This window comes from Lipophrys pholis, assembly GCF_963383615.2.
Source record: "Lipophrys pholis genome assembly, chromosome: 6".
Taxonomy (NCBI): Eukaryota; Metazoa; Chordata; class Actinopteri; order Blenniiformes; family Blenniidae; genus Lipophrys; species Lipophrys pholis.
The window spans coordinates 34,620,613-34,635,778 of NC_137629.1; the positions used below are offsets into that span (position 1 = coordinate 34,620,613).

The following is a 15,166-nucleotide window of genomic DNA, read 5'->3' on the forward strand; positions in this document are numbered from 1 at the left end:
CCTCAGCAGGGATGAGTCTCCTCCGCTCAAACCCTTTGGAAGATTTCTCAGGTACATTGCCATGAAAGAAAAATCCAGTCCAATTCCCAGGGTTTCTGATATTAGTTGTTGTACCTCCTTCCAGAATTTCTTTAAATTTGGGCAAGACCAGAATATATGAACACAATCTGCAGGAACCGTTCCACACTCCCTCCAGAAGGACGCCTCTGAACCCCTTCATTTTGACTTCTGATTTGGGGTAATGAAAATTCGGATAAGATTCTTCCAATTAAAATCGCGCCATAGTAAGGAGCTTGTTGTTACAGATCCATTTGTCAAGAGTTGTAGCCATATGTCATCTGAAAATACTATATTGGCTTCTTTCTCTCTGCGCTGTCTAATATAATCTGTAGAGTTCTTATTGTTGGACATTAGACTTTTATATAATTTCCCAATAATGCATTTTGGACTTTGAGATTCATATGCTTCGTTAAATATTTGAATTATAGAGGAATTTTCTTTATGTTCATGAGTCTTAATTTCTTTTATAATAAAGTGGCGGATCTGTAAATAGAGGGTTCCAGAGCTACTTTTTCATGGGTATATAAGTTATTACCTGCCGTTCTTTGAACTCCTTATGCAGGTCTGGGTGCTTGTCCTTCAGGTGTTTAGCAGGTTAGTAGCGTTTCCAGCCTTGGCCAGACATGTTCTCAAACACTGTTTTCACAGTGGTGCTTCTTTGTTGATGGAGACACCGTGCTCTTTTGTTTTGAAGCCAAAGTACTTCATATAGTAATTCTAGCACCTGTTTTTTCTACATGTTGCGGCCTTGTGGACGTATCAGCAGCCATTGTTTCGTCTCTGTCTCTGTCTCTCTCTCTCTCTCTCATTCATTTCTTTCGCCAGACTCTTGTTCTTTGCTGCTCCGTTAGTGATGCACTCCGTTTCTTTTTACGGCGTTTCCACGGGTCGTTTGAGTCAGTTACGCATGCTCACTCTCACATGGTCGCAAACGCCATGTCATTTACGCATGCGCATCCGGTATTCTTTTCAAAGTACAGGCTCGGTTGGGGAAAGATTGTTTTGAAAATACGTTGTTTTTACTTTTATTTTGAAGTTATGTCCAGGAATGTTGTTGGTAAATAGGGTCGAGTATGAAGCGCTTATTCAGTTGCGGATCTCGGGGAGAAACCGGAGTGCCAAAAAATAAAGAAACCGGAGCGCTGTTTTCCGCACTTTCAATCGTCCAAAACATCCCATAACCCCCCCCCCCCCCCCCCCCCCCCCACACACACACACACACACACACACACACACACACCCACACACACACACGATCGTGTAAAAAGCTGTCAATATTTCGCGCACACCCTCTGTCAACGATGGCTCTCCTAGAGGGATCCCCGGTCATTCGCCACGCTCCCACGTCTACAAAATCCTAAGTGAAAAGTCAGAAAGTGGAGCAGCCAGCCGACACTTTCCCCACAGAGAGACTCTCCTCGCTGCAAATTGCAACACAGTGCACAGTGACTAAAAAAAACAAAAAGAAGAAAGGTACCGGCTGGCCCAGTATAGTATCGTTTCAAAGGCGTCAGTACTGTGATACCAATACAGTACCGGTATACCGAACAACCCTACATGGAATAGAATAGTTTATTGTCATGTGTGCACGGTACACATAGAAAAAGATAAATAAGATAAATCTATGAATTAAAGGATAAAAAGACTACAAATATATATACAAGGGAGCCAATAGAAACGATAACAAAGGTTTGTGGAGAAAACGATCAGGACAGCAACAACCAACGGGTATAAACATATTGCACTTTTTTACGCTTCACTGAAACACTGAGGATACATGTATGATGAGCATGTATCCTTACACATGATCTTTAAAGTTGTTAAGTATTCAGTACCTCTATTGTGCTCAGGTAAAACGTGTCGGTGATTCTGGTGGTGCAGGTCTGGATGGGCCTTTACCTCTTTCCTGAGAGCAACAGTGAGAACAGGTTGTGTCCCGGGTGTGAACCGTCAGAGGTGCACCTGGTGGTGTAGACATTACCTGGTGGTGTAGACATTACCTGCTGGTGTAGATTTTACCCGGTGGTGTAGATTTTACCCGGTGGTGTAGATTTGATCTCTTTGAGCCTGCAGCAGTTTCAGGGACAGGTTGATCCTCTACAGTACATCAGTATGACAGCAGCAGTTGTTGGTACACCATCTGTTGTTAGAGTAGATAATCAGTCCTCCTCCTCTGCTTTTCCCCGAGTCGCTCGTCTTGTGGGCTCCGTGTGCTGTGCACCCCACTAACATGATAGCTTCATCTGCTACACTTCGTGAAGGCAGGTCTCCGTCACCATCATGATGCAGCTGTCCTGCGCGGTGTTGTGAGCCTGGATGGTGGCTGAGAGCTCACCCAGCTTCATGTTCAGAGGCCTGGCGTTGGTGAGGAAGACGCTGGGCAATTCTGCTCTGTGCTGGCTCTTTAGTAGCCGGGCCTGGATGCCAGCTCGGCAGCCCCACTTCCTGCCCCGTGTCTTCCCATGTTTTGTCCCCAGTATGTGACCCACGACCTGCTTGTTGGTCATGTGCTCTCCGGTGGAATGTCTTGTTTAGAAGCTCCGGCTAGAGACCCCTCCAAAAAAGCCCTTTTTTTAAACCCACTTAAAAAAAGTGCCATAATACAATCCAAGCCGGACTAATTCTTCTCTGCTGTATGTCTTGGAGGAAAAACATACATTCGTTGTGGAAAGAAATAAAAACAATTAGAACCACTGTCTGAATGCCGTGCACCGCCATCTTGCCAGGCCATCCCTCCATACTGCCCCATGCTGCCATCCACCAGTCTTGGTGTATTAAATGCAATGCCCTGAAGGATTCGCTTAATTCTATGAAAGTAAATAATGAAAATCATAAATTGAGTGGAATACTGCGCAATTTACGTGTTCACTACATTCACAGTTTTACTCAGAGATTCCAGTTTTTCCAACCTTCAAACTCGTGTGGCCAGTTTAATTTTCCTGAAGTCAACACACTTACATTCTCACACAGGACATTTACAGTCACCAGCTCACCTCACACACAATTTTTTACACTGTGGTAGGAAAACCCACACATGCACCAGGAGAACATGCAAACAGCCTTTCAGTGACCACTACACCACCGTGTCATGGTCCACACTGTCGTGAAACTACAGGCCTGAGTAAGAAAAGGTCGGATTGTTGCTGGAGTGTTGTTGAGTTTCTGTTAGTGTTACTGTATCAAAGACTTGGATGTCATCGTGAACTGTGTAGAAGGTTATTTCTCTCTGACATCTTGTCATTTTTTCCAAACCAAACAGATGCCAGTGTTCAATGTGAGAAAGTAGAATATGATTGAATGTTTTCAGAAAAATGTTGCTGAAGGCCTCAAGCTGCTGGTTACAACTTTACTTCAACAAAACATTAAATCAATCCCAGACATGTTAGCTGGTTGTAATTTATTCTTTAGACATGGAAATGATCTACTTCCTGTGGGCTCACCACCTGCAGGAAAGGTTCTTAATCGGTGCAATGTGATTTGGGTGACAGTGCTCAGACTGCCACCCCCGCAACCCGGAAACGGATAAGCGGGGGAAGATGGATGGAACTTTTCTACAATGTAAGATGTTATAGGTAATCAAACATGGTATAAGATGTTATACATCATGTTCTGCATAATTTAGACTTTGATGTCTTAACTTTAGGCTTTAACAACACATTCAGCTAAATAATAAAACACTATCATGGGACCATTAATAAATGTAAATATTTATTACTTTATATATATATAATGGTATGAATATCTTTTTTTATGACTTCTACAGTTATTGCTAGCTTAATTTCCCTACAAGCCTAGCTTTTTGTAATTAATGCTAATGGCAAGTTTGTACATTATATATTAAAACGTGCTGCAGGTTTTTTTTTCTGCCAACTTACAAAAAAGTGTGTTTAAACTTTTAGGACAGGGGTTAATAATAATAATAATAATAATGATGCATTTTATTTGTATTGCACTTTACGTTCATAAATCTCTTTCTCTCTCTATTAGAAACAACCACATAAGCTACAGGCAATGATATATATATATATATATATATCTTAAGGACAGCAAAAAAAAACCTAATAAGAGCTGCCAAATAGGAATGGTTTTAGTCCCTTTTTAAAAGAAACAATGGTCTGTGGAGCCTCCGATGGTCTGGAAGTGAATATGAGTGCAGCAGGACAAACAGCCACCGTGTGTCAGTAATGAGCCACTGTGGCTATAAGCTACTAGCTCAGCAGGAGAAGAAGCAAACGGCCAATCCTTAGCCTTGATTTGCGTCGCATGTCGCCACAGTAGTCAATTCTTTCAGCAAGATGGTGGAGACGGCTGGCGAAAGGTCCAAGAAACAGGAGAAAAGAGATGCATCAGGAGAGAAAAGTCACCGGAGCACTCCACACTAAATCCACAAGGAAGGATGTGTGACCTGCAAACTGAGACAAGGTTGAGACAGCAGTCTATTTTTGCGTTTTTCATTCAATTATTTTTCAGTAAGCATTAATTAATTTCATTGTGTTAGTTTTGAGCGGTGTGGCATTTGAGCATGCCACCGCTGGGTTCCCCCACAGAGACGCAGAGTGAGAGCTTCCAGAAATCATCGTTTTTATTAAAGTTTAGCCAAACTCTCACCCCAAGTTTGCACACAGGCTTTTCAGCCTGTCCTCCGCCTGTCACCCCGTGTGTCTGGCGGTTCCTCCTTTATGGGCAGACGTGAGGCAGCACACCTGATTCGCATCAGGGGCTTAATCACCTCTCTGCCAGAAGCTGTTTTAGAGAAATTACTTAAATAAAATGCTGTGCAGTGCACAATTCTTTTGTACTTTGCTTTCTCTTTATGAAAATATTCTCTCAATAACTTAACTGGATAAACAAAAATAATCTGCACATTAATTGATGAGCAAAGTAATAGTTTAGGTTAGTTGATCTATATTTGGGCTGCAAAGTGAATTGAATATTAGAATGAGGCCATATTGTTGAGCATTTTGTTCTCTTACATGTGTGGCGTGTGACCAGGGAGCAGCGGTGAAGAGGTTTGTGGTTCTGATCCGAACCCTGGGGACGTACAACTCCATCCTGCTGGTGTCCTGGCTCCCTGTGCTGGTAGGAGACCACCAACACTCCACGTTACACACTGTTTCTACACGTCATTCTCTCTGGTCAACAGACACACTTTGGTCTGTCTTGTGCACAATGAAGAATTGTTCTTTCCTTAAATCTTTACCAGACATTGTGCAGCCCCATGACCTGTTGAGGGTTTGCTGCCTTTGTACTAAAAAAATAATCAAAAATGGAGATTTTTGGACAAATGTGTGAGTTTAAGTTTAAATTGTTGTTCTTTGAGAATATTCAGTTTCAGTGACAGTTATGAGAGATTAAAAATGTAAAGAGTCCTGACTAGAGTCCAGCTGGAAGCTCATAAAGAGTTTTCTTGGTATCTTGATGGATTTAAAGTTTGAACAATGTATGATAAACTGCCTGCAGTTACAGGAGACACGATTAAAATCAAAGATTGAATGGTGTTGGATTTTCTTGTATCTTGTTGCTGATGGTGAGTGGATGACTGTTTCAGGCTCTGCTTCAGCTGCCCTACCTGGACACTCTGTATGGTTACAGTCTGAAGCTGCTTCGCTATGCTGACACCACCACGCTGGCCAGCTTAGTGAGAGCCGACTGGACCTTCTACTCTTCGCACCCCGCTCTCTTCCTGTCCACCTACCTGGCCCACGGCCTACTCGTCGACTACTTTGAGAAGAAGCGGCGCTGTGGAGCCCGCACCCTCCAGGACAGCAGCTCTAACCTGGAGTGGCTGGCCAGTCTGTGGGATTGGTACACTTCTTATCTGCTCCATCCCATTGCGTCACTGCAGCAGTTACCTTCGGACCACTCGGACTGGGAGGAAGATCCCAGCTTCATGTTTGAGCGCTTGGCTTTCCCTGACCTGTGGCTCCGCCCATTAATAGACATGGACTACATAAAAGAGCTTCCCACCTGGAGGCTTCAGGATGAATATGCTGCAGGTACCGGTGGATCCCCTGGGAGACCGCCTCCCTCACCTGAAGCAGTGGAGAAGGACCGCCCCTCTCAGCAGCTGCATTGTGATTGGTCAGCGTGGCCCTGCAACATGCTCCGGTCTTCGGAATGCGTGGTCTGTCTGGAGAACTTTGTGAGTGAGGAGCTGCTCATGGGTCTGCCATGTGGCCACGCCTTCCACCATCAGTGCATCGTGGTGTGGCTGGCAGGGGGAAGACACCGCTGTCCGGTGTGCCGCTGGCCCAGCTACAAGAAGAGAGCGCTGGCCAACTAGAGCCTGTTGTCTCTCAGTTCACACTCTGACCAACACAGCTCACTTCCTGTGAGTGGTGGACTCACTGTCACTGGTATATTTACTTCCTGTGAACAGTAGACTCACTGTCACGGTTACATCTGTGTCCATATCTTCTGAAGGCCGAGTGTCTCCCTGAACAGTAGAACCATCCGGACAGTGCCAGTCGATGGAGTCACAGTCACTGTGTGTGTAGTCAGACTAAAATATGTAGTGCAATAAAAGATATAATGTTAGTTTGATTACTTTTGTCCAGAAACCTTTGCAGTGACATTTTCCTCACACACTTCATATGGAGCTAAACTCCATGGACAGTCGGCGGTAGGAGAGGATGTGCATGCTGTCCACGCCACTGTCACTGGTAACTATTAGAAGTGTGTGTGTGTGTTTTAATGTTAAGACTTGGACTTTGCATGATGGTAGAAATTATAATTTTCTAAGCCTGAGATATGCTAAATCCCCCTTTTTGGTTATAAACAAGTTACTCTGGTTAAATATGAGTGAGAGTATTCAGAGCCTGTCTACCAGTGAGTCGTTTGGAGAACTAAATTTGTGATGTTTTAAAACTCTGTTCAAGTCATGGTTATTTTTTTTATCACCGTCACAGAAAGAAGCCACAACACATCTTCATTCATACCACACAGCTTCAAACTTCATGACCAGAGGAGCTGTCTTTGTCCCATTTTCACCAATAAAATGTGTCTGGAAAAATGTCATTAAACCTTTTAAGAAGATCTTGAAGTTACCAAAAGTCTAAATGTAAATCTTTATCAATCCCTGAGGGAAATTGAATTAATTAGATTTTTTCTTACAGTTTAGAAATGGTAGTTTTAATCCCTTTTAAATGGACTTTACTTCTATAGCGCTTTCCAAGTGTGTCAGCAGGGGCTGCTCTTAAAAGCTCTTTAAATCGTTCATCACAGTCACATGCCAATGAAGGCTGTGGGATTGTAAGGCACTGTCACTCCACTGGGAGCAGTGTGGGGATCAGTGTTTTGCCCAAGGACCATGTATGTGGACTGGTGGCGATGGGAATCAAACCTGCAACATTACGATTGTGAGATGACCACTCAACCATCTGAGCCATACGAAATTGAGTGATTCATTCAGCTGTCTGAGCTTTCATAAATGAGATTTTTAAATCTGTTTTAACCGTTAGTAGAGAGGAGCCGTACCAGGATGAAACGTTGAATGTTTAGTTTAGGTGATTTGCAACTGACTGGCTGTGAATCTGTGTTCTGAAATATTTAAGAACCTCAACCTGCTGGACAGACTGACCCTGGATACTGAGGATGTAAAAAAAAAAAAATGGGTGTAAGAGAGTGACCTCTGACCCCACAGCACAACTCATTTGCTTTCGTAATGTTCAGCTGGAAGGAGGTTTTATCCAAGGCTTGGATCAGGTTGTTTACTGTCTGCTGGTAGCAGGTCAGTGCCGTCCGGCAGCCCTTATGCAAAGAAAATATATACTAAAATATATTTATTACAATATATGGAAATATTCAGTATTCTGATTTATTGGTTAATTGAAAAGATTGAATAAAGCTTCTGTCTATATATATATATATAAAATGATATCTGTGATTCAGTCCAGGAACGAAGAAGCGATCAGCTAATCAATGTAAACAACCAGCTGGAGCTTTGTTTACTGTCAAGTCACCGACACACTAGAATAAAATCTCACCGACACACCAGAGGGAAATCTCACCGACACACCAGTAAAACTCTTTGTTACGCCCCAGCCTAGGAGCTACTGGAGCGCAACTTAAAGTTGGCATCACTCCATTGGTCCAAACAGCCACAACAAACTAGTTTTCAACGCAAAAGTCAATTTATGTTCAAGGTGCTCAAGTGTTCAACAAACAAATTAGGAATCATTAACAAATTACTCCCAAGATTGAGCTCTGCTCTAAAAAACAACAAACCAAAAATCACCACAGTCTATCAGGGGTAAAACTTATCTAACAAACAAAAAAACCCATACAAAGTCTTTCCTTCCTACCTATAATAAACAATAGAAAAAGATTTAACTCAAACGTTACGGCTCACTCCAACAAAAGCACACAATGCACTCTGGCAGAATGAAAGATGGCTCCGCCCCTCTGAGCCAAGATCTGCCACCTGGCAATGTCATCCTTCCTCCTTATGAACCGGGGTACTTCCTGAGTTTGGCCAGTCAGGTCGTCGGGACGACACAGCCCTATTTAAGTAATTAATTGGCAAGGAGAATCACACAGGACACCGAAAACACACACAAGTACGACCGCAGTTGTAACACTCTTGAACACACCGGAGTAAAACTAGCCAACACACCAGTAAAACTCACCAACACACCACTAAAACTCATCAACAGCAGTAAAGCTCACCAAAACACCAGAGCAAAACTCACCAATACACTAGAGTAAAACTCACCAATATGCCGGTAACACTCACCAACACACCAGTAAAACTCACCAACACACGAGTAAAACGCACAAAAACACCAGTAAAACTCACCAATACGCCGTTAAAACCCATCAACACACTAGAGTAAAACTCACAAACCAGTCAAATTCATCAACACACTAGAGTAAAACTCACAAACCAGTCAAATTCATCAACACACTAGAGTAAAACTCACAAACCAGTAAAATTCATCAACACACTAGAGTAAAACTCACAAACCAGTAAAATTCATCAACACACTAGAGTAAAACTCACAAACCAGTAAAATTCATCAACACACTAGAGTAACACTCACCAATACACCAGTAAAACTCACTTACACGCCGGTAAAACTCGCCAACACACTCAAGTAAAACTCACCAACACACCAGTAAAACTCACCAATACAGTAGAGTAAAACTCACCAACACACCAGTAAAACTCACCAATACAGTAGAGTAAAACTCACCAACACACCAGAGTAAAACTTACCAACACACCAGTAAAACTCACCAACACACGAGAGTAAAACTCACCAACACACCAGAGTAAAACTTACCAATACACCAGAGAGAAATAAACCAGAACTGATGATTAAAAGTTTAGATATAGGAAAAAAACTGAATAAAAGTTGTTAAGACGTCAATGAAACAATAAAGGATTGGTTAAAGGTCTCCTTTCTCTCTCTCTGTCCAGCTCACTCTGCACCGTCTTTTCCTCTCCCCCCTTCTCCCTCCCTCCCTGTCTGCCCCCAAGACACCCTCCCTTTCTGCCCCCCCTTCACACACACACACACACGCCCACGCACACACACACACACACACACACACACACACACACACACACACACACACACTCTTGGTGCTACCTCCCTCAGCACATGTGGTGAAGCTCAGCCTCTCTCAGACATCTCTGGTTCTGTAGTTGCCTACACAAGTGGAGTCCTCGAGAGGACTGACGGATACTGACGCCTGGAGCTCAGACACCATCGGAGGATCAGGAGGACTGACAAATACTGACGTCTGGAGCTCGGACACCATCGGAGGATCAGGAGGACTGACGAATACTGACGTCTGGAGCTCGGACACCAGCGGAGGATCAGGAGGACTGACAAATACTGACGTCTGGAGCTCGGACACCATCGGAGGATCAGGAGGACTGACGAATACTGACGTCTGGAGCTCGGACACCATCGGAGGATCAGGAGGACTGACGAATACTGACGTCTGGAGCTCGGACACCAGCGTCACTGATCTCCCCGACTGCATCTCTCAAAGGTTTTCTCCTGTTTCTTTTCCAAACTGCTGTTTGTGAAACACTTTAATATCAGAGCTGTGTGTGTGTGTGTGTGTGTGTGTGTGTGTGTGTGTGTGTGTGTGTGTGTGTGTGTGTGTGTGTGTGTGTGTGTGTGTGTGTGTGTGTGTGTGTGTGTGTGTGTGTGTGTGTGTGTGTGTGTGTGTGCGTGCGTGTCTGTGTGTGTGTGTGTGTGTGCGTGTGCGTGTCTGTGTGTGTGCGTGTCTGTGTGTGTGTGTGTGTGTGTGTGTGTGTGTGTGTGTGTGTGTGTGTGTGTGTGTGTGTGTGTGTGTGTGTGTGTGTGTGTGTGCGTGCGTGTCTGTGTGCGTGCGTGTCTGTGTGTGTGCGTGTCTGTGTGCGTGCGTGTCTGTGTGTGTGCGCAGCAGCTGCACTGTGGGTTATTCACAGTCCTGCTATGCAGACTGACTGGAGCCACACTCAGACTGCTCCTCTGTGAGCCCAACATGGAGGCACAGCCAAAAACAGGAAAACTTCTCTGGGAAGCAACTGTTACACAGCTTTGTGCACTAATGTGGATTATTCAGCCTGCAGACAGAGTGGAGCCTGGACCTTCATGTCACTGCAACAGAGAGCATGAAGGTCTCTAGATGCTTGAGGAAGGTACTGATTTGAATGTTTAGGAACCTTAAAGCTCAATTTTCATTGAACAACTGTTGGATCTGAACCTCCTGAAGGAATCTTAAGTTGTCACTGGAGCTTTTCTTGGATGAACATTTCTTCCTCTTGAATTGATATTTTTGGAGATTCTTTTTCTCTTCTTCTTTGTTACCTGCACTCAGGGTTGAAAATGAAGAACCCTCTTCCCCTGGATAGTAGCTGGAATAGATCTGTTGGCCAGGACACAGTGCTGGTCTCTGTACCAGGCATTAACAAGAAGTTCAAGAGGAAGTCACGTGAACCTAAAAGGCTTTTCACCAGCACAGACCCTGACAAGATGAGCATGTACCCTGGAGATGTTTTGGATTGTGTGGATGATGCCCGGCTGGAGATGTGTGATGTGAGACAGCGGATTGTGTCCCAGGAGCCGGTGGGAAGACCTGCAGCAGCAGAGGACAGCATGGCTTCAAGCCAGAGTGCTGCTATAGACATGAGGATTGGCATCAACGTGCCTGATATCACTTCCAGAATCTCTCCATTCCCAGAGATCTCCCACTGGCCTACCTCCATCTCCCAGCCTCTGTCCAACAGACTCAAGCTCAGCCTCCAGTCCACCTTCTCTCTGTCCACTGGCACTGGTCCCTCACCCAATTATCAGGCCTTTTCCCTGGATCCCTCCAGCCAACCTGTGGACCTGGACCTGGACCTCCCCAGAGCCTCCCAGTCCTCCCAGTGTCAGCAGCATGCAGAGCACAACGCTCCCTCAGACAAGGTAAACACAGTCGCTGTGCAATGATCTCCACCAACTACAAACAATAAGTCATTACATTTATTACAAATACACTTTTTGCCATTACCATTTCAAGGATGTTATGCATTGTGGTAGTCCAGGGCCTGCTACAGGGGGAACTAATGACAGACAATTTAATCGTTCTTCTATAAATGGAACTAGTATTTATACTCCATTGACTGTGGACTGACACTGATGTAATGAGAGACCAAACACATTGAGCCTGGACCTGATCCATCAGGAACCCTCCACTGGAAAGACGCTCAGAAGACATGTCTTCTGATTAGTTTCATCATGAAGCCGTACTGTATCAAACATACCTTCACTGTGTATTTCTGTGTTGCTTCCTCTTACATATCTGACATTTTAAAAGGCTGCACAGTGGTATAGTAGATATTCTCTAGCCTCAAAACAAGAAGATCTCAGGTTTGGGTCTGGGCTGAAGGAACCTTTCTGTATGGAGTCTGCATGTTCTCTCTGTATGTTTGTGGGATTTTTTCCAGGTTTCTTCTCACACTGTTAAAACCTAACAGTTGAATGTTGGTGTGTCATGAGCCAGAACTTTAAAAGGTTTCAGCTGATGACATTTTTTCGAAACAATCATGAAATGATTGTGTTGAAGAAACACTGACGTCCACATGCTGGTGATGTTTTGGTCCCCAGGACTCCCCCAAGAAGCAGGTGGGTGCTGATGGAGGGGGGTGTGTTCCTGAGGTCAAAGCCATCCAGCAGACCAGGAGGCTTCTGGCCAACGCGAGGGAGAGGTCACGAGTCCACACCATCAGTGCTGCCTTCGAGGCCCTGAGAAAGCAGGTGTGTGTGTGCGTGTGCGTGCGTGTGTGTGTGTGTGTGTGTGTGTGTGTGTGTGTGTGTGTGTGTGTGTGTGTGTGTGCGTGTGCGTGTGCGTGTGCGTGTGCGTGTGCGTGTGCGTGTGTGTGTGTGTGTGTGTGTGTGTGTGTGTGTGTGTGTGTGTGTGTGTGTGTGTGTGTGTGTGTGTGCGTGTGCGTGTGTGTGTGACTAAAGATGAATTTATGTAAACCTGCGAAATGCTGAAAAAAGGTGGGACGATGTTGAAGGTATTATCCCTCAAAATAGTCAAATTGTGCATCAAATTGTTTGGCAAAAAAAAGCTGAAACTATAAACTTTATCAGTTTTGACCAAGTGGATCTACAGCATCAGATAATCTACACCACCAGATTATCTACACCACCAGATAATCCACACCACCAGATAATCTACACCACCAGATAACATTCACAACACCAGATTATCTACATCACCAGATAACATCTACACCAGCAGGTGATCTACACCACCAGATAACATTCACAACACCAGATTATCTACACCACCAGATAACATCTACACCAGCAGGTGATCTACACTACCAGATGATCTACACCACCAGGTAACAGCTACACCACCAGATAACTTCTACACCACCAGATAATCTACACCACCAGACAGCATCAACACCACCAGTAAACATCTACACCACCAGATAATATCTACACCAGCAGGTGAGCTATACCATCAGATAGCATCTACATCACCAGATAACATCTACACCAACAGGTAATCTACACCACCAGATAACATCCACATCACCAGATATTCTACACCACCAGATAACATCTACACCAGCAGATAATCTACACCATCAGATAATCCACACCACCAGATAACATCTACACCACCACATAATTCACTCCACCAGATAATCTACACGACCAGAAGCGTCACCTCTGACGGTTCACACCCGGAACACAACCTGTTCTCGCTGTTGCAATCAAGAAAAAGGTGCAGGCTCATCCAGACCTGCACCACCAGAATCACTGACATGTTTTACCCAAGTACAACATGGGTACTGAACACTCAACACTGAACACTGGCGTCTAAGGATATGTGTTTATCATATATGTATCCTCAGTGTTTCAGTTTTTATTTGGCTCATATATATTCCTAAATTTTATCTTTGTATTTATAGATTTTATCTTTTGTTGTACTGCGCACCACAAAAATTGTCTTTTAATTTCATTGCACCTGAACAATGACAATAAACTATCGTATTGTCTTGTCTTGTATTGTTTTGTATTGTCAGGATCCGCTGAAAACTTCTTAATGAATTCATGAGCTGTATGAGCAATCACAAGTTTTGCTCTTTGTTAAATTCTGCTGAAAATCCCACCAAACACCGGGACACAGAAGACCTGATGCCATCATGCAGAAGGTTGACAGCATCCCTTTTTAAATATTGACCGAGGTCCACAGGATCCTGCGATAATAAGACTTTAGACAGACAGACAGACAGACAGACAGACAGACAGACAGACATTATTCATCCCTGTGGGGAATTCACAGTTTCAGCAGCATCAACACACTGGTTTGCACAGGAATAAAGGAAACAAAAGCTTTATATGCAATAGGGTCCGGTACTCATGGGTATTAGGGTCCACTCTCGTTCCCTTGTCTACAGTTTTTTTTTTTTTTTTTAACTTGTAACGCCCTTGGACAATCAACAGCCTCATGGCATGAGGGAGGAAAGGTTTCCTCAGTCTGTCAGTGGAGCAGGACAGTGACAGCAACCTATCACTGAAGCTGCTCCTTTGCCTGGAGATGGTGCTGGACAGTGGATGCAGTGGGTTGTCCATGATTGACAGGAGCCTGTTCAGCGCCTGTCGTTCAGACACAGATATCAGACTGTCCAGTTCTGTTTCCACCACAGAGCCTGCCTTCCTCACTATTTTGTCCAGACATGTGGCGTCATTTTTCTTGATCCTGCCCCCCAGCACACAGCAGCGTAGAAGAGGGAGCTTGCCACTACAGAGCGATAAAACATCTGCAGAAGATTTTAACAGATGTTGAAGGACACCAGCCTTCTGAGGAAGTACATCCGGCTCTGTGCTTTAGTTTTATATGACAACATGAAGTCACTGTCTCACGTCATTTCCACGCATATTGAATTCCCCTGACTCTCTAATCAATTGATCAGTTTATATTTGAGGAAGTAAGGAACTAAGAAGCAGATTTCTCTGTTTGGACCTAAAGACCATGGATACATCTAAAGACTTTGGATACACCTAAAGACTATAGACACACCTAAAGACTATGGAGACACCTAAAGACTACAGAGAGACCTGAAGACCATGGATACTCCTAAAGACTACAGAGAGACCTAAAGACTATGGATACTCCCAAAGACTACAGAGAGACCTAAAGACTATGGATACTCCTAAAGACCTTGGACACACTTAAAGACCATGGATAGACCTAAAGACTATGGATACACCTAAAGACCTTGGATACATGTAAGACTATGGAAACACCTAAAGACTAAGGATACGCCTCAGTATGAGTGCCGGTACAGTTTAAACTGTCCACACTGAAGAAATGGAGAGAAAGAGGCCAGTGGACGTCATGCTCGACTGCGAGCAGAAAACCTGAATGTGAATTGGAGCCCCAGCAGCATAGCGCTGCAGGATTCTGTCTGCTCATTAAAGTGTTAACAGTTCAATACGTGCTGATCAGTGCAGGGTTCGGCTCTTATCGGGTCTCCTTGTCAGAGGTTCAACTGTACACATATTTTGTGTGTTTCTCTTTGTGGCAGCAGGCTGTCAAACTGTAACCATGAGCATTTTCTTGAGGAAAATTACATTTACTTTTTAAAGATCTCCTTTAA

General features: G+C 44.1%; 1 protein-coding gene across 3 annotated transcripts in view; it reads left to right on the forward strand.

The window, feature by feature from the left end:
* Positions 1-15,166, forward strand: part of rnf103 (ring finger protein 103) — a 28,756-nt gene that overhangs the window by 10,139 nt on the left and 3,451 nt on the right. Inside the window, exons 6-7 of one of the 3 annotated variants that reach the window (XM_080465414.1) lie at positions 5,053-5,139; positions 12,150-12,299. In XM_080465414.1, the coding sequence (XP_080321540.1) occupies positions 5,053-5,139; positions 12,150-12,299 (237 nt within the window). Of the gene's footprint in view, positions 1-5,052; positions 5,140-5,608; positions 7,116-12,149; positions 12,300-15,166 lie in introns of those variants that run through there. The other 2 variants (XM_080465412.1, XM_080465413.1) reach the window with 2 other exon arrangements.